General features: G+C 42.6%; 1 protein-coding gene and 1 long non-coding RNA gene across 3 annotated transcripts in view; both read right to left on the bottom strand.

The window, feature by feature from the left end:
- Positions 1–13831, bottom strand: part of LOC110567689 (uncharacterized) — a 162432-nt gene that overhangs the window by 129449 nt on the left and 19152 nt on the right. The gene's annotated exons all lie outside the window — the stretch shown is intronic.
- LOC105711453 (low-density lipoprotein receptor-related protein 11-like) lies at positions 10566–12950 on the bottom strand. The gene has a single exon (XM_064377661.1). It carries the CDS (start codon positions 12948–12950, stop codon positions 11448–11450), a length of 1503 nt encoding a protein of 500 aa, XP_064233731.1. The 3' UTR covers positions 10566–11447.

The raw sequence follows: 13831 nt of genomic DNA, 5'->3' as shown, positions 1-13831 counted from the left end.
AGGCCTTCACTGTTTCTGCAGACTCACAAGATGCAATCTCTGTGGTCCATGCCCATGGGGCGATCTGGAATAAAGGGGACCTCACGCCTGTAATCCCAGCACTTTGGGAGTCTGAGCAGGGCCAATCACCTGAGGTTGGGAGTTTGAGACCAGCCTGACCAACGTGGAGAGACCCAATCTCTACTAAAAATATAAAATAAGCCGGGCATGGTGGCACATGCCTGTCAACCCAGCTACTTGGGAGGCTTAGGCAGAAGAATCCCTAGAATCCGGGAGGCGGAGGTTGCCGTGAACCACGATTGAGCCATTGGACTCCAGCCTGGGCAACAAGAGCAAAATTCAGTCTCAAAAAAAAAAAGGGAGGCTTCTAAATGCAAATAACATGGAATCGAATGTGCAACAGAAATACTGACACTGATTTGGGCTGTGGAAAGCCCTAAACGGTTTACTGTAGTCCATTGCCAAGGTCATCAGTGGGGTGACTCTGAAACAGTAAATTTCAGAAGCCATGGCCAAGATAGCTGCACAGGTGGGGAAGTCCTCCAAATGTCTCTGCTTCCTTCAGTAGCTCTTTATAAAATAAGCCGAGGTACTCCACTGAGGAATGTTTTTTCTTTCTTTTTTATTTTTTCAGACAAAGTTTCACTCTTGTTTCCCAGGCTGAAGTGGGATGGGGTAATCTCAGCTCACTGTAACGGCTGCCTCCCAGGTTCAAGGGATTCTCCTGCCTCGAACTCTCAAGTAGCTGGGATTACAGGCACCTGCCACTACACCCGGATAATTTTTTGGATTTTTAGTAAAGATGGGTGTCACCATGTTGGCCAGGCTGGTCTTGAACTCATGACCTCAAGTGATCCACCTACCTCAGTCTCCCAAAGTGCTGGGATTATAGGTGTGAGCCACTGCACCTGCCCCTGCCTGGGGGATTTTAAAAGCCACTGTAGATAGATATCACCTGAGTTCCATAAGGTGGCCCCTAAATAGAAGAGGCAGGATATGAGTGCCTGCAAATGTGAACTGGGTTATTGTAAAAGACGTCCATGACTCCTTACACTATGGGAAGGAGGTGGGACACATCTTGCTCATTGGCATTAGAAGGACCCCATGATGAAAGGAGACAATATAATAGATAAAGCAGCTGACCACTGTGTCTATCATCAGAATAATCATCAGAATACCAGACCTCTCATACCTCTTTTTTTTTGAGACAGGGTCTCTCTCTCTCTCTCCCCACCAGGCTGGAATGCAGTGGTGCCATCTCGGCTCACAGCAAATTCCACCTCCTGGGCTTAAGTGATTCTCCTGTCTTAGCCTCCTGAATAGCTGGGATTACAGGCACACGCCACCACACCCATCTAATTTTTGTACTTTAATAGAGACGAGGTTTTACCATGTTGGCCAGGCTGGTATTGAACTCCTGACCTCAAATGATCTACCCATCCTGGCCTCTCAAAGTGCTAGGATTAAAGGCATGAGCCACTGTCTCCAGCCCCTCCCATATCTCTTTTGGCCAAGGCAGTACCATTGAGAAGAACCATGCCAGGGAATACTGGCAAATGGACTTCAATGTGATGCCTGTGGCTCCTGGAGGATTTCCATACCTCCTGGTGCTTACTGATACCATCACCAGTTACACAGGTGCTTTTCCAGGCCAGACTGAAAAAGCAGTAGATCACTGATCAACCTTACTCTTTACTAGCAGAACACTGAGGGGTATGTGCGGTCACCAATACCTCCCATTGCACTTGGAGAAACACCTCCCGGGAAATAGAGGTTCATATAAAGGAAATATTCAAACAAGCAGAACGGCTGCGTTCCTTCAACCAGAAGCCTCCATTCCTCTTTTTTCACACTGCAATAAAGAACTACATGAAACTGGGTAATTTATGAAGAATAGAGATTTGATCGACTCACAGTTCTGGGGGCTGTATAGGAAGCGTGGCCGGGGAAGCCTCAGGAAACCTCAGGCAAAGGGGAAGCAGGCACGTCTTGCCATGGTGGAGCAGGAGAGAGAGTGAAGGGGGAGGGGCCACACACTTTTAAACAACCAGATCCCATGAGCACTCACTCACTATCACAAGAACAGCAAGGGGGAAGTCAGCCCCCATAAGCCAATCACCTCCCACCAGGTTTCTCCCTCAATACTGGAAATTACAATTTCATATGAGATTGGGGTGGGGACACAGAGACAAACCATATCAAGGGTGGTTCATCCACTGAGATTAATTTACTTATTTAGAGATGCAGTCTCGCTCTGTCACCCATGCTGGAGTGCAGTGGTGCAATCTCAGCTCTCTGCAACCTCTGCCTCCCAGATTCAAGCAATTGTCCTGCCTCAGCCTCCTGAGTAGCTAGGAGTATAGCACATGCCACCACCATGCCTGGCTAATTTTTGTACTTTTAGTAGAAACGGGGCTTCATCATGTTGGCCAAGGTGGTCTGGAACTCCTGAGCTCAGGTGATCTGGCTGCCTCGGCCTCCCAAAGTGCTGGGATTACAGGCATGAGCCACCACGTCCAGCCAACCACTGAGATCACCTGGTTTCTTTCTCTGCTGGGGCCCCTCGTGGCCACTATTCTCCTGTTACTTTACTTTTCTTTCTTTCTTTCTTTCTTTTTTTTTGAAACAGTGATTTGCTCTTGTTGCCCAGTCTGGAGTGCAATGGCGCGATCTCGGCTCACTGCGACCTCCACCTTCCGGGCTCAAGCCATTCCTCCTGCCTCAGCCTCCTGAGTAACTGAGAAAAAAATGCTATGAAGACATAATTTGGGGGAAAAGGCAAAACTAATGTAGTGTCAAACTACATAGTTATAGTGTACTAATGTTAAATTTCCTAAACATACTTATTGTGTTGTAGTTAGGATATATATGAGTTTGCTGTACTACTTTTGCTTCTATTTCACAAGTTTGAAGATTTTTCAAAATCAAAAATGAAAAGTCTAGTATGTTCTCATTACAGAAAAAGAAATTTTTCCTTAATGTAAAGAAAAACTTTGTTGGGCTGGGCGCAGTGGCTCACACCTGTAATCCCAGCACTTTGGGAGGCCAAAGCACCTATAATCTCAGCACTTTGGGAGGCCGAGGCAGGTAGATTACCTGAGGTCCAGAGTTCAAGACCAGCCTGACCAACATGGTGAAACCCCATCTCTACTAAAAATACAAAAAAAAAAAAAAAAAAAAAAATTAGCTGGGTATGGTGGTGGGCACCTGTAACCCAGCTACTCAGTAGGCTGCAGCAGGAGAATCATTTGAACCTGGGAGGCGGTGGTTGGAGTAAGCCAAGATTGCACCGTTGCACTCCAGCCTGGGCAACAAGAGCAAAACTCCATCTCAAAAAAGAAAAACTCTTAATGTATTATACTTCACTTAAAAGCATATTTTCAAAAGTTAATGATGGGCCAGGAGCAGTGGCTCACATCTGTAATCCTAGCACTTTGGGAGGCCAAGGCTGGTGGATCACTTCATGTCAGGAGTTCCAGACCAGCCTGGCCAACATAGTGAAACCCCATATCTACTAAAAATATAAAAATTAGCCAGGCATGGTGGCAGGAGCCTGTAATCCCAGCTACTCAGGAGCCTGAGGCAGGAGAATCGCTTGAATCCAGGAGATGAAGTTTGCAGTGAGCTGAGATTGTGTCACTGCACTCCGTCCAGCCTGGGCAACAGAGCATAACTGCCTCAAAAAAAAAAAAAAAAAAAAAAAGGTAATTAGGGTGCTATGAAACAGATCAGGCACTCAATAAATGTGTTGAACCCACCTGAAATTCAGATATAACTTTTATTCAAATAATTGAAACAGTAATACTGAAATGAATCTACTTATGCATATTGATATCTCCACTATTTCATTAGAACTGCTTACTCAAAGAAATGATGAGAGGAGAGTAGTATGTAGGGGAATAAATAATCCTTCTAGATACAAGGTGCTGTGCTAATAGCTTTACATACATTATCTTACTTAAGCCTTAAGCAACCTTACAAAATATCATTTGTTCATCACCACATTTTGGTGAGAAAACAGAAATGTAAGCACACCACTCAAAGTCACACTGCTAACAAATGAAGAACAGAAATTCAAACCTACATCTCTTAAATTCTAAAGTCAATGCTTATGTTATAGGTCAGAGTCTTGATTTTTTTTAAGGAATAGAAAGCAAAATGCTCCCTAAATTGGGGACAATGGTTGGATACTATCCAGAATGAGGGATATGGACTAGATTAATAGGATAATACTGTAGCCATGAGCTGTATAACAATGTGGTCAACAATAAACCACATAAAAAATGGTGGTGTTATAAAACTACCATACTGTATTGTGACTATACATTTTCTATGTTTAGATACACGAATACCATTGTGTTACAATTGCACCACATTCAGTATAGCAGCACACTGTACAGGTTCATGGCCTAGGAGCAATAACCTATCTTACATAGCCTAGGTGTATAGTAGGCTGTACCATCTAGGTATGTGTAATACTTTATGTTCACACAATGATGAAATCACTCGACATTTCTCATGATGTGTCCCTATTGTTAAGTGACACACGATTGTATCTAGAAAGGCAGACCAGACCATATTTTCATTTTTATTCTGAAAACAACATAAAGGCACTTCAAGACTTTTAAAATTGGAGGTGATGAGCAGGTATGGTGACTCATGCCTGTAATCCTAGCACATTGGGAGGCTGAAGCAGGATTTCCTTAGTCCAGGAGATCAAGAAAAGCCTGGGCAACACAGCAAGACACTGTCTCTATTTTTTAAAATAAAAAATAATAATAATAAAATAAAATTGAAGGTGAAATGACTGACTTTGTGTTTTTAGGAGGGAGGAAAAAATGGCTGCAGTGAGGGAAAAAACTAGAGGAAAACTTAAAAGAATCCTGAGAGTCCAGGTCTTCCCAATAGGTTGTGTGAGTTCAGCAAATTCTCTCCGGTAAAAGCAATGAAAAAAGGACAAGACTGTCAAAACTAATCACCAAAGCCTCCAAAAACTGATCAAAGGACATATAACAAAGTGAGAAGCACTTATTGAAGAAAAGTCTACTGAATATCAATAAGAAAGAACTATGGTATTTCAGCTAGGGGCTATTCCTATTTCCATCTATACTGCCAGGTTTATGGCATAAATGTTCTACTGTAGGCAAACATGGCAGGCCATAAGGAGTGGTAGCTATCTTTTCCTGCAAGAGGTGACTGACCTTATTTGGAACTAAGCATAGAAAAATCTATACCCAGGAATGTTGTTGAAAACAAGAGTGTTTTCAGTGGCAGGCATCAGGAGGATCATTATCTAAGTGACATTGATGGGGGCAAGCAACCAAATGGCAAACTAGCCAGAAATCTAACAGGAAGATCCTAAGAAAGAGACTGCCAAGAAGAGCCTTAAGTGGATATTGATCCTTGGCAGTCAGGAAGGCTGTGTGCACGTGCAAGGCTACACCAAAAAGAACATTTGCAAGCTAGTCTCTGGCTGAATATGGGTCAAATTTGAAACTGCCTAAAATTTTAAGACATTCTCCAAACCATAAACAGATCCTCAGGAAAACAGAGGAACACTAATTTGCTGGTGTTTAGGAACAACCTTTAAGTAATCATTAGCTGACCACTATAATAACAGTGACACAGAGGCAATTCCTCGAAAGCCAGGCATAATAAATATTTTAAAAGCAAAACAGACAACAGAAGTAATTCAGGAAAGTCATTAAACAAACACACACAACAATGGCAACAAGCCCAGGGAAGGGTCAGAATCCAGAATCCATATTCACTATAATATATCCATACAATGGAATGCTATTCAGCAATATAAAAGAACTAACTACTTATCAATGGCAAGGATGACTTTTTAAAATTATGTTGAACAAAAGAAGCCACACATAAAAGAGTACCTACTACATGATCCCATTATATGAAGCTGTAGATGTAAAATCAAAACAACTAATCTATAGTAATAAAAACCAGATTCGCAGTTACTGGGGAGGAGTAAGGGATGGACTGTAAAGGGGCTAAAGCAACCTTCTAGAGTGGAGTGACGAACGTTTGTCTTAGGTATGTTTATCAAAACCCATTAAACAGTCAACAAAAAAATATGAATTTTTTGCATGTAAATTCTAACTCACTAAAGTTCCTTAAAACATGAATAAGAAACAAAGACTATTAAAAAGTTAATTCAAAGTTAACTTTTCTTGGAAACCTTTCCCAGCTTATTTAGGCAAAGTTATTCCCTCCTATGAGCTCTTGGCATGTTTTGTTATACTATAGTACTTATCAGAGTTTGTAGATAGATTACAAAGAACTCAAATGTAAAGACTAGGTGTTACTACCGCATCACAATTACTGACACACTGCACGTATTTTTTTTTTAAATCAAGATGAATAGAGACTTTGTGTTTTCCATTTTCAATTTCTCCTCTCTCACTCCCAACTCAATGCACACTGAAATGGGTAAAGGAAGACACATGAAATGCTCCAAGAAGAGAAAGAAGTACAAAAAGTTAATAACCTAAGCATAGGGACAGCCAGAAACAGTGAAATAGTTTTGTGTGCATGTCTATTATAACACATGAAATAGATTTCTCCTCAGGATATCTTTAATACACAAATCAAATGAGATTTCCATCTTGATTGAGTAATACAGTTAAAAAATCCGCAACACAGTTCGTTAGCCACCTACCATCTTCTATTAATACATAAAATAAAAACTACCAGTGTCTTCAAGCAAACAAATGTAAGAGAAATAAGAAGTTACTGTCACTGCGATATCTCTAACCTATACTCTGCACTGTGTGTGCAACATGCATATACTAGAGAGTACGTGATACAAAGTTGGAAATGTTGCCACTGATGGCTGGGCTGACCAGAAGCAATCTGCACACTATCAAGATGGAAAATGCAGTAAGAGCTATTGTCTTTTTCGTACAATATAATTTAGGTAGGTTTCCTAACTGTCACTAAACTAAGTGTCTAGTTTATGGTGAAATAAAATGTTACAAATGAGTGAGTCAGTCTAACAAGATTTTAGAAATGAATAAAAGTATTTGCATATCTCTATGTATCAAAGCTAATGGATAATCCCTTCATTGTTCAACCCTAAAAAATAAATCAAGTCATGTTATTTCAAGGATAAGACTCAGATAAAGATTCCAACTACAGTAAGTAAAACTAAGGCATTTGTCGGATGAGAACTTGATGAAAAGTTAGCATTTTTAAATAAAGATTACAGCTATGTCTTCATTTTTGCAAATATTTAAAATACAAAGGAATAAATTTCATCTATAAATACTAAACAGTTTCATTATGTGATTAACTTTTAAGTTAAAAAGGTCATACAAATGTAACTGAGAAAGCAATTAGGACACAGGAAATTTTAAAAAGAAGTATTTTTTAAGTTACCAAAATATTGTTCAATTTTCTTACGGTTTTGAGCACCTGTTAGGAGCTAAGCACCATGCTTGATATAGGGAATATGGAAATAAGCAAGGCCAAACTATTGCCCTTATGAAATCTGCAATGTAGACAAGGAGTGGCAAGTATATCAAGAAAAGTATAAACAGGAGGCTCTGAGAGTATAGAGAAGCAACACTCAATCAAGTCAATGGATGTAAGAGTCATCAATAAAACATACCAGAGAAAGTAACTATTTTATTTAGGCAGTTGTCAAAATAGGAAATAGTGTTCCAGGAAGAGGATATGGCATATGAAGTCATGATATATTCAATAAACAGCAAGAAGATCAACAGAGCTGCAGCATATTGTGATGTACATTGGCAATGAAAGAAATACCTGTTTATTATTTCGCTATACTAAGAAACTTGGACTCCAGTGACAATAACATTGAGGGACTGGCTAGAAGAAGAAGAAACTAGAAAAAAGTAGGCAGAAAACTGAAATATTCCAAATAAGAACTAATGAAGGCAACAAAAGTTGAGGGCTGGATCAACATGAAAGAAGAACGAGAAAGGATGGACAAGGATGGCTCCCAAGATTTGCAAATGTGAATGGGTGTGTACCGGAGTCATTCAACATAATAAGGAATTAGACAGATACGGTTTGGGAAGGCAAGATGATGAGGTCAAACATGGATGAACTGAAGCATCCTCACCTCATTGTTTTTCCTTCTGTATCCAGACCACCAGTAAATGGAACAGAAAAATCAGTGTAAAAATAAACGAAAGTTGGTTACAAAAGGTAAAGTAAAAAGGATATTAATAAAGAAGTTGGTCTATAGCAACAGGGCAAAATAAATCACAGTTAGGAGTTGCATATGAAACCAAGTTAATCCAGAAGTGTTGAGCCGTGCTAATTCTAAAAACATTCATATGACAGATGTAACTAACTCTGAAAGGACCTATAAAAAGCCACAGGTCCTCAAAAACATTTTGTTGCCATGAAATTTATTTGGGGGGAAACTTTGAAAATCACATAAATCATTAAACAAATTTAAAATGCAGCCAGTGAAAATAGTTGTGATTTTAATATGAGAAAGAAAAGTGCCGTGTAAAATTCACACCCTTCCTGTTCCTGACCCCTAAAAACTTGATTCCTGACCGCCTGTTCCTGTCTTACTCTGATTAGTAGATTAGGCTTTAAGGGAAGAGGAGGTTGAAAAATTTATGGATATCTGCTTCCTGATAGAAGTAAAAAGAAAAAAAGAATTGTGAAGAAATCACATATACTTCTGCGCTTCCCCCTACTTGATCATATGTTGGCATCATATTTTAAAAATAAGTAGAAACTAATAAAAGAGGATAGTGAAAGCATTCATGTTAGCAGGTTGGTTTTTTTAGTTGTTTTTACAGAGAATGTACAGTAACCAGATAAAAGAGTCTGGGCCAGGCGCAGTGGCTCACGCCTGTAATCCCAGCACTTTGGGAGGCCGAGGCGGGCGGATCACTAGGTCAGGAGTTTGAGACCACACTGGCCAATATGGTGAAACCCCATCTCTACTAAAAATACAAAAATTAGCTGGGTGTGGTGGCACACACCTGTAGTCTCAGTTACCCGGGAAGCTGAGGCAGGAGAATCACTTGAACCCAGGAGCAGAGGTTGCAATGAGCCAAGACTGAGTCACTGCACTCCGGCCTGGGTGACAGAACAAGACTCCATCGCAAAAAAGAAACAAAAAAAAGGAAACGACCCAAAACTAAATATAAACAATCTTACAGAAATAACATTTAACTTTGAGAAAGTTGAGGCTGTTGGGAGTAGGGTAGTATAAATTCCATGTTTTTTGTTTTTATTAAGTATCTGTTCCAAGCTTCTGACATTTACTTTCCTAGTATCAAGCAGCAATGAAAAATCTGGAGTACCACTGTCCCATAGAACTTTCTGTAATGGTGGAGATAGTTCTGTGCATAACACAGTACCACCAGTCACATGCAGCTGAGGAGCGCTTAAAATGTGGCTAATGTGACTAATAAATTTTTAATTTTATTTAATCATTTTTTTTTTTAATAATAAAATACAATTTATTAAAGGAATCATGTTTACAAAGATACAGGACATTTTTTTCTTAGATATTTCAACACCATAGCAACACAAAATTAATTTCTTCATGTATAACAGATATGCTGAAAGCTGCATGTCTCATCAACTTTTATTTTATTGGTTATGGCTATAGGTGACATCTTTCCATATAAAAACAAACTGTACAGCATCACATATAGAGTACAGACATCTTTTTTTTTTTTGAGACGGAGTTTCGCTCTTGTTATCCAGGCTGGAGTGCAATGGCGCGATCTCGGCTCACCGCAACCTCCGCCTCCTGGGTTCAGACAATTCTCCTGCCTCAGCCTCCTGAGTAGCTGGGATTACAGGCACACGCCACCGTGCCCAGCTAATTTTTTGTATTTTTAGTAGAGACAGGGTTTCACCATGTTGACCAGGATCACGAGGTCAAGAGTACAGACATCTTAAGTTCATTCACAAAGTTCATTTTTCTAAACTGCCCTTCAAAAATTTAAATCTTTGCTCAATTCTAAATATTCAACAAAATTAGCTTCCCAAGAAACAAAAATGATACCCAATTTCTTTGTTTTTCTAGAACTAATTTTCCATTTATTCATGTATTTTGATATGTTATAGTCCCCACCCAAATTAAGCCCTTTGCTAAAAGAACAACCTACTTCATGTTCAGTCTAAAAATAAACTGTACTAGACTCTGGGGTGTTTTTCAAATATTTTAAAATATTTGCCACTTATGGTAAAAATCATGTAAATAGGAACATCATGTGACTGTAGATAGGCACCATGCTATACATTCCTCTCAAGAATCATTTCTAGAATGTGTATAATCCTGGCCTTAAGTGATGGTGGGAATAATTTGCCTTTAAAAGCCTACAAATTAAACTGCTTGGGAGGCTGAGTCAAGAGAATTGCTTGAACGCAGATGGTGGAGGTTGCAGTGAGCCAAGATCACACTACTGCACTCTGGCCTGGCTACAGAGCAAGACTCCGTCTCAAAAAAAAAAAAAAATTGGCTCATTCCATTGGATGAAAGACATGATGACATTTTTACAAAAGCTGTATCCAGAAATCCACTCAATGCCCTCTTTCAATTTGCATTTTTCTCTTTCATCAACAAAGGGTATATATTATAAATGAGCTGCTGTGCTCTCAACCATGGAGACATGTCGACTTGATGTATGAAGTATTAAACGTTCTCCTTGCTCTCTTTGCCTTCAACTAAGTTTCTGTTTGTTTTTGGCACACCAGATTCTCTGCTTCCATCTTGATTTCCTATCTCACTGCATCACCATCTTAGAGCTGTTTCTAATTCAAAGTCTGGGTTTTTTTTTTTTTTTCCCAAAGGTCAGTCTAAGGAGGCAGCCACCTATATGACATGACAAAAGAGGCATTGGGAAGGATCCACACTCATCTTCCCCAAGGCTGGCTGACCTGTACATAAGGTTTATAATTTAGGTTTATCCGCTATAAGTAACATCTGATTGAAGGCATGAACTTGCTTGAGATCTGCTCTCAGAAATGGGTTTAGAGGGGGAAAAGAAGAATATTGGAGCTTAAAGGAGGAAGGAAAGGGCCACAGAACAAGGGGGAACTGTGCCTAAAGCAGTCCAGCATTGGAAGGGGCCAACAGTTGGCTTCTAAAAAGTAAAGGATTAACACAGTCATCCTAAAACCAACTCCTGAGATCCTGAATTTTATGTCTCAGCTAAGTACAAATGTCTGTTTTTGGGGGCAGCTTACATAAATCAGAATTACATTTTTAGAAATCTTTAATCATGAATTCCTCTCTAAATTTCAAAATATTTTATGACTTTCTAAGGAAAAATTTTTTTACAATAAATAATAAAGACAAAGATTTGAGATTTGCAGAATTTTCTGGCCCAATTAAAAACAAAAGAGGCTGTAAATGTCAGAACTTAATAGTAAGTATAGATTATAAACAAAACATGTCCTTGCCCCAAGCTCTTTAAATTACATTACTATAGATACATCCCATTTATGAGGTAGTCCGATTCCTCAGATGTAATGGGACGAGCTTTCTTAAGTTTCTGTTTCACCAGTCGTAGTCGGCACGCAACCATGAGAAGCAGCAGAGCAGTGATGGCCAAACCCAGTGCCAGGGGTAGCACTGCACCTGTTTCTGGAGCTGGGTGTTCCGCTGCTCTTCCATTGGCCTTTGACTCAAAAATATAATTTTCCTCTTTTCTGTTCTTACCTGAGGAACTTCTATCTGGCATCACAGGAATGATTTGACTCTCTGGACCCCAAAAGGTGGAATGATTCCTCTTCTCCGTGTTTGATAATGCAGGTGTCTTGTTTGGGGTAGCGGCTTTCTGAGACTTTTCCACCAAGGATTCGTCCCCTGCGTCTTCACTCAGCCCTGTGGTTCTTGGCTGGGCAGGACTAGTAGCCGTGTGGGTTACCATCTTGTGGTCCAGGCCCAGATTCTGGCAGAAGTCTTCATCAGACCCATCGGGACACTGCCGCACTCCATCGCAGGCGAGCGTGATGTCAATGCAGCAGCCATCATCACAGAAGAAGTGGTAGCGTGAGCAAGTGTGCAGACATCCTCCCGTGGAGTAGGCCGTGGGAAGCACCGTCACTGACACGTTGTCAGAGCTTTTCTGCCCGGCAGTGTCCGTCACGGTCAGCTGGAAGGTGTAGGTTCCCTCCTGTAGGTGGGACAGCTTCAGGGTTCCTGATTGAAGCACCTTCATGTCCACTGACGGGTTCCCCTGCAGCAGCGCCCACTCATACTGGATGATGGCGTGGTCATCTGTGCTCTCACGGCCGTCTAGAACCACCCCGTCTGTGGGCAGATGCAGAACCACATCCTGCCCAGCCTTGCTAAGTGGAGGTGCATCCTTTTCTTGCCGGGGCGAGGCACGCGCGACGGCCGGGGCGGCGCCGTCCAGGGCGCGGCTAAGTCTGTAGCTGCTGTAGCCGCGGTGCAGCGCGAACTTGCACACGTTGCGGCCCTGCGCCGTGCAGTTGAAGAGGTAGCAGCCGAGCGCGGCGGCCGGGGATGCGGGCCGCCGGGGCAGCTCCACCACAGCCACTGAGCAGCGCGGCTCGGAGCAGCAGGCCGCCACGCACTGCCGCCAGCCCCGCACGGCCGCCGGCGCCCGCAGGAAGCTGGCGCCCGCCGCCAGGGAGTCCTTGGTGCGGATGATGGCGTCCGGCAAGGCGCTGTAGCCGCCGCCGCCAGCGCCCGGGCAGTCCTCCTGGGGGCCGCCGCCCGCGCGCAGCTCCAGCTCCAGCTCCTCCTGTGGCCGCTCCTGCTGCAGCTGCCGGCGGAACTCCTCCAGCAGCTGCTCCACGCCCGACAGCTGCGCGTGCAGCTCGGACAGCGGCGCTGCGGGCGACCCGGTCGCACGGCCGCTCGGCAGCCACAGGAAGAGCAGCAGCAGCCCGCGCAGCGCCCGGTGACGCGGCAGTCGCCGGCGCACCGAGCCCGCGCTCTCCCTGGCGGCGGAGGCCATGGCGGCCGGCAGCCGAGGGCAGCGAGCCGAGGCGGGGCCGAGCGCGGGAGGATATTTAATCATTTTTTTTTTTGTAGATGGAGTTTCGCTCTTGTTGCCCAGGCTGGAGTGCAATGGCGCAATCTCGGCTCACTGCAGCCTCCGCTTCCTGGGATCAAGTGATTCCCCTGCCTCAGCTTCCCGAGTAGCTGGGATTACAGGTGGCTACCACTACATCTGGCTTATTTTTTGTATTTTTACTAGAGGCGGGGTTTTGCCATGTTGGTCAGCCTGGTCTAGAACTCCTGGCCTCAGGTGATCCGCCCATCTCAGCCTCCCAAAGTGCTAGGATTACAGGCATGAGCCACCACCCCCACCCCCAATTTTATATAATCTTAATTCATTCCCATTTAAAAGGACAAGTGTGGCTACTGGTAGTATTGGATAGCACACATCTAGAGGCTAGAATGCGAACATAAATCAGGCAGCAAAAGTAAGACCAAGCCAGGCATGGTGGCTCATGCCTGTAATGCCAACACTTTGGGAGGCTGAGCAGGAGGACTGTTTGAGCCAGGAGACCAGCCTAGGCAACACATGGAGACCTCATCGCTACAAAAAAATTAATTAAAAAAAATTAGCCAGGCATAATGGTCACGCCTGTAGTCCCAGGTACTCAGGAGACTAAAATGGGAGGATCATTTGAGCCCAGGAGTTTAAGGCTACAGTGAGCTATGATAACACCACTGCGCCCCAGCCTGAGTGACGGAGGGAGACCCTGTCTCAAAAAAAAAAAAAACAAAGAGTGAGTTATGATGCAATAATCTACAGGATCTTCTTTCATAATTACTTACTAAAGGTCTAAAACTGTGTCATCTGAAGCCGAGCCCAAGTACCATTTAGAA

Source organism: Aotus nancymaae, unplaced genomic scaffold, assembly GCF_030222135.1.
Source record: "Aotus nancymaae isolate 86718 unplaced genomic scaffold, 86718_ANA_hifiasm-v0.15.2.pri h1tg000016l, whole genome shotgun sequence".
Lineage (NCBI taxonomy): Eukaryota > Metazoa > Chordata > Mammalia > Primates > Aotidae > Aotus > Aotus nancymaae.
Note: the sequence above shows the minus strand (reverse complement) of the source record. Positions and strands in the feature narration are given on the sequence as shown.